This window comes from Podarcis pityusensis (genome assembly GCF_964106645.2).
Source record: "Podarcis pityusensis genome assembly, chromosome: 5".
Taxonomy (NCBI): Eukaryota; Metazoa; Chordata; class Lepidosauria; order Squamata; family Lacertidae; genus Podarcis; species Podarcis pityusensis.
Window position 1 is genome coordinate 97,768,707 of NC_138032.1, and position 6,522 is coordinate 97,775,228.

General features: G+C 39.4%; 1 protein-coding gene across 1 annotated transcript in view; it reads left to right on the forward strand.

The window, feature by feature from the left end:
• The window catches only part of ATXN10 (ataxin 10), a 72,691-nt gene extending 68,828 nt beyond the window's left edge, over positions 1–3,863 (forward strand). Inside the window, exon 11 of the mRNA XM_081005581.1 lies at positions 3,499–3,863. Within this exon, the coding sequence (XP_080861707.1) occupies positions 3,499–3,689 (191 nt within the window). The 3' untranslated portion in view covers positions 3,690–3,863. The remainder of the gene's footprint in view (positions 1–3,498) is intronic.
• The last annotated feature ends 2,659 nt before the right edge of the window (positions 3,864–6,522 follow it).

A 6,522-nucleotide genomic window follows, 5' to 3' on the forward strand; every position in this document is an offset into this window, starting at 1 on the left:
CACACTTTTTAAATTAAAGGTATAGTTAATACCAGCTCTTATTTTAAAGGAAGAGTGGCCATGTGGGGGCATTGGTTAAGTTTTCCACCAACCCCCTCCCTGAGTGCTATTTGTGCTCTAAGATCCTGCAGTGTGAACTTTGTAGAGCACAACATTTTCAGTGGGAAACTAGCACAAGATCTCAGTCTGGATGGGGGAACTGCATGTTTGCCTGATAAGCTGCAGTTCTTTCAGAAAACACAAACACTTGCACATGCGCGCACACACAGGAGCTCTCTTTTTTCAACTGAGTGTTTAGGAAAGGGGTGATCTTTAGTGCTTTATAGGCTGAGATTGGGAATGCAATGGAAGGGTTGTGCAAAATCTGAGGGAAAATCTAATTGAAATCAGTAAGACTTGGCATCAAGTAAATAGTCATAGGATTTTACTGTAAAATATGTAAAATTGTAATTGAAGACACAGAACTGAACTAATTTATGAGGGGGGGGCTTTCCTATATTTTTTCATAGGAGATCCAAGTGATTACCTTGTCATATGATTAACATAATTCTGCATACTGCAGTGCTATGCATTTGTCTGGTTTTCTAGAAATGTAAAGCAAACCTGCAAAACTGGGTTTACTGTGATTGCTGTGTTTTGTTTTATTTTGTGAGGTTTGGCAACAAATGGACTCATGCTCCTATTTGTAGTAACTATGGAAACTTTAGAAGCACTCTCTTTCTAAGGCTGATTATACAATAAAGTGCTTAAAGTGTTGGTCGGATTATGGACTTCAGAATATGTTCAATTTTCTATCTGTCTTTTGGGTAAGAACAAGAGGGTAATGTGAATATTAATTGGGGACTCGCTTTAATCTCTCGTGACACTTAAGTCTGTATAGGTCTGCATCCAGCCATCCAGAAGTCTCAGGCTCACTCAGCATGTTAAGAGCAATCATACATATTCATGACTCTCCATTGCAAGAGTGCACTAGGGAAGGAGAAAACTGTGAGCAGGCTACAGCACACAAACCTCCCCCCCCCGCCCCCCAAGCAGGCAATATACTGGTAGTAGGAAAAGGGGGATATGACAAACACAGAAGCCATGTGACACTTTATAATTTATATCATGGATTTGTTTTGTTTATAGCACTTGTATTGTTCAATCACACTCTACAGCAGTATACTTTAATTGTAATTTAATTTTAAGATCTCTGCCCTTGCAAATGTGTGAAGACACTCTTAATTAGCGGGCCAGTTCATGAAGCTGATGTTCTCTACATGGTGGTCTTTTTAAAAAAATTAAAAGTTTATTGGCATAAACACATGCAGAATACACTAAACTTGAAAATGCTCTGTTAAAACAATGAGAATCCATGTTGATGTTTATATTGATAACCTGCTTTTTCCAACCCTTTGTTTAGTTACTGAGAGCCCCTGTTCTGGGCCCCAATGCACTGGACTGGAGCAGGGTTGCCTGACACAGGCATGTCCATCAAGAAGTGCCTCCATGTGTCTGCTGGTGTTTCAGGACGGGGCAGAACTGGGCTGGTTAGGGATCTGCTGCCATTGTAGTGTCAACAAGTCTGATCCATCCCTCCTTCATGGCTCCTGCCCTTCCACTCCAGCCAATATGTGCGGTGGGACTGTGGATGGGACAGTGGCTCCATTGCTCTATTAAGCCCTGCTGCCGCAAGTCTGGGTCACTCTCTTATAATTAAAACTATATTATTTGGTACTCATGTTTATTTGGGGGGGGGGCAATAAACCCTTTTGGATTGTCCTAACATGGCAAATATCCTCAATGGTCTAATTTTTCATATTAAAAGCAGACAATTGTACATTGCAACCAGCTTTTAAAGAAGCAACTTCCTAGCATTCTTCCAGAAAGCTATACTCAAGTCAATCAAATGCTAATAATGTGCTGCTGAGTGTCATGTGACCATAATTAGAATCTGTGACACTTGGAGATCCCATTGATCACTTTCCTTTTTTGCCAAGTTGACAATATGGTACAGCTCTCTGAAAAGGTCTTCATGTTCTCTGTGCTAGTAGTGAATAAAATCGGTGGAGCTCTGCTTCAAATCTGTTCTTGAATTAACATATTGCCAAAATAGCATTAGCTTGGGTAAACTAGCACTCGATGTTACTTTCCACTGCCAGACTACATGTTTCCCTCCTCTGCATTATATCCATCTACTTAACCTTTCCTCATGTCGTTAATTAGGGCAAATCTCTGGTCGTAAACAGTTGTGTTTCATGCTTTGGTCTAAGATTGTTAGAGGGAATTCACAGTAAAAATTAGTAGTCTAGTATACTCGAAGATCCAACTTCAAACTAGGCTTTTCTCGTTTATTAAATTTACATGGGATACACAGCAATGATCCATGTTGACCAATACTCCTCCATACTTTTCTAGTCTTCCCTCTTTTGACTGGTATTCTTGCCACACCCAGACTCCAGACAGCTCTTCTTATGCCCTGCAGGTGAATGGCCATGTGGAACTTAGCAAGAAACTATGAAGGATATGAGTAAGTTATGCACAGCTTTCTCTTGTATGTGAAGCTACATGTAGCAAATAATTGGTGCCCTGCAGGCATTTTGTTCTTGCATGGAGATTTGGAATTCCTTGTCTCCTCTGTAGGTGTTTTTGAGAGCAATTACGTTTTGTGACATAACACCTTGCTTGCAGCATTTAAGCAAATAGTTTTAATGGAATGCTCAGGATGTAGTTTATTGATGATGATGGAAATTATTAAACCTGGATCTAACATTTGCCTGAAACTTTGCTTGAAGGGAGACCACCATGAAAGAGGAATGGATCATTGCAGGCTATCCTAGCTCTAAGTGTCTTTCCAAAACCAGTAGTTATAGTTTGGTGACTTTAAAAAGGTAATTCATTTTTCGTTTTACAGAAGCAACACATGTCAAGAAATAACTTAAATATTATAAACAAAGTACAACCAATAATGCTAAAATAAAAGTATACATGATAGAACGTATTAAAATATGGAAAATATGCTTGCAGGCTTCCCATTGTCATCTTATTCGCCACTGGGAACAGAATTCTGGACTAGTTGGGCCTTTGGCATGACAGGCTCTGTTTATGTTTATGCTATTAAAAATATAAGGGGGGGGGGAGATTCTGGTCTGGATGCATTTTTCTTAAACCTAATTTCCTGCATTCAAACCTTCTTCCATACTAGGTTCATGCTGAATATTTTGGTCACACATTTGATTTTAACTATAATTCTGTACATAGTCATGAGAGCTTCTACTTTGTCCTTCATAGCAGTGGCATACACGTAACTGAGTACAGGACCATGGCCTGTTTTTCTGATATCTGTGAACTGACATTCCCTTAACACAGACTTTTGGGTGGTTAAAGTGACTTTTGTAAACGACAATATGGATTTAATCAGTCTGTTTATTGAAATACAAGTATTTGTAACATGTGCCGCATAATATATACATTAACTGGAAATGAACATGGGATAAATTCCTTAACTCTTTTCAACAGTTGTAAGCCAGTGGGCAGTGTATACAATTCGCAACCTCACAGAACAGAATGAAAGAAACCAAGAACTCATTGCACGGATGGAGCAGCAGGGACTGGCTGACAATTCTGTCCTGGAGAACATGGGATTGAAAGTTGAGAAACGAGATCAGAAGTTGATTTTGAGATCCAGTGGAAAGACACCACATCTATAAGCAACTGCAGTGTGAATGGTTTTCATCTGTTTTGCTGTGGATACGATACCAATGTAGTATAAAATAGACTCTCAACCAGATTCTTGGCATTATTTCTTACCAAAATCAAAGGTCAATTTTAAACCTTCCTAGAATGAATAAAATGTTAGTACCAAATAAACTGCAAATCCCAAATTATGGATACCTGGCTGATAATTTTTTCACTCTTTTGTTCCATTAATTAAAAATATAATGTATCTACCAAACTAATTCACAGCTGCTAGATGTCTGGAGGCGGTTGGAGGATGGATGGCGGCTAACAGATTGAGGTTGCATCCAGACATGACAGAAGTACTTTTCTTGGGGGACATGGTGTGGGTGGGTATGGGGGACTCCCTGCTCATAGCTGTCCATGGAGGTGCAGGTCAATTCTGTGTCCAGGGCAGCTGTTTACCAGCTCCACCTGGTACGCAGCCTGAGACCCTACCTGCCTGCAGACTTTCTCCCCAGAGTGGAACATGCTCTGGTTATCTCTCGCTTGGAATACTGCAATGCGCTCTGTGTGGAGCTACCTTTGAAGGTGACCCGGAAACTGCAATTAATCTAGAATGCAGCAGCTAGACTGGTGACTGGGAGTTGCCACCAAGACCATATAACACCAGTCCTAAAGGATCTTCACTGGCTCCCAGTATGTTTCCGAGCACAATTCAAAGTGTTGGTACTGACCTATAAAGCCCTAAACAGTCTCAGTCCAGTGTACCTGAAGGAGCGTCTCCACCTCCAACATTCAGCCCAGACACGGAGGTCCACTTCCAAGGGTCTTCTGGTGAGAAGTGAAGTTACAAGGAACCAGGCAGAGGGCCTTCTCGGCAGTGTGGCGTCCTCCCTGTGAAACACCCTCCCATCAGATGCCAAGGAGATGAACTACACAACTCTTAGAAGACATCTGAAGGCAGGCTTGTATCAGGAAGTTTTTAAAGTTTGACATCCCCCCCCCCCCATATTTTGCTAGAAGCCACCCAGAGTGTCTGGGGAAATCCAGCCAGATGGGTGGGGTATAAACAATATTATTAGTATTCGTATTATTAGTATTAGTATTTTCATCTAAAGCTGCAAAAAAGGAAGCTTACCTCCAAGTGTATGAAAAGGTGGGAGATGAATATGTCTGCCTGCAATAATGCATTTTTTTCCCTTGTGTAAACACAACATATCAGACTCTTAATCACTCATGAATTTTCTGTCCTTACTTTCGGTGAACATGAGAAGCCGTCTTCTGAGGAATTACTGAAATATGCCCTCATACATTGCAACCATTAGAATTGTTTGTCACTCTTTTTTATTTATTACAAATATCAATTTATCATCACTGCAAAAAACTGATACACTACTTACACATCAGAGTTCTTCTGCAATTTACTATTTGCAAAGTGAATTAAAAAATGCAGAAGCTGCTGCAGCAGCAGGTGTTAGTTTCAACTGTCACAGGGCTTGTCTCTGTTTCTAGAGAACTGGATGTTTGTTTGAATTTTATTTGTTCCCTTGGTAAGTCAGCCCACTTACCCTTTTATTATTATTTTGCTTCTCATGAGCTTTTTCTAAACTCTGGAAGACTTAAGAGGTAGTTTCTCACTGTGATTAATTCTAGCAATTTCTTTTCACCCCGTGCCTTCCCTAAACATTGACAAAACTCATTTCCAGTTAATTAATTCAAGAGAGGCTGAAGAATGGAAAGCTCTGCCTTTCTATTTTGGATACCATTCTGTATTGTTGTTGAACTCTGCCACTGTGGAATGTGGCATGAATGAGATGGGTGGGAGAGAGACAGTGGTCAATTAACTCCCTGTGCCCCAAATTCATTTTCTCAGGTAAAAACAAAAACCAGAACAAATTAATTCTTAATATTTTTAATATGCTTCCTTCAGTTTCCAAACTTTGGGCTGTGTTCCAAAAATGTGTATTATTTTAAGATAAGCTACTGCAGCTTCCCTCAGATAATAACGTGGTTTGTCTTAAGTTGGAATAATCAAACACATGTTATTAACACTGACTGTCTTCTCTCTCACGCATACCCACCCCAGTAATGCAGAAAAGGAATGTGATTTAATGAATACACAAGCAATATATTCCCTTTTTTTAATGGAACACATGGGAGAGAACAGAAGGAAGTTCAGCTAAGTATTTGGCATAGATGAAATATTTCCATAAGAAGACCAGGGATGCTTTCATATGCCCTGTAAGTTGAATCACACAATTCCAGTGGTGATTTCCCCCCATGATCAGCAGCACAGCTTCATGGCGGCAGTAACATCCAACTAGGCACAAATATGTTGACAGGCACTTCTTTCAAGTGATGTGAGCATGCTGGGTAAAAACAATCTGCCATGCATTTAACATTTCAATTGTGCTTAAACAAAAAACATAATTCCAATGAGAAATTGGACTACTTTTGTATAAACTACTTCCATTTCATTGGGGTATCTCTGTAGGTAATCCATACTTTTGTTGTGGTTGTCATGGGAAATAAAAGTACAGCTGTAAGAGAATAAAATCTCAAATTATGCATAAGAACTCGTGCTCTGGTAAAATAAAATTGTTCATAACTTTATTCTTTAATGTTTCTTTTCACCCCTTTCAATATTTATTTTAGTTTTAGTGGAGAATGTGAAAAAAGACATTATTACAGATTCAACTGGAATTTTGAAACTTCAGCATTGTAATCTTATGTGTACCTGAGGCTATAATTGTGTTGAGACTTACTTCTAAGTAGACATGCAAAGTGTTGCACTGTACATATTTGCAACTGATAGTTAATATTTAAAGCATGTTTCTGGAAAATGGTTGCTGGAAGGAAAAT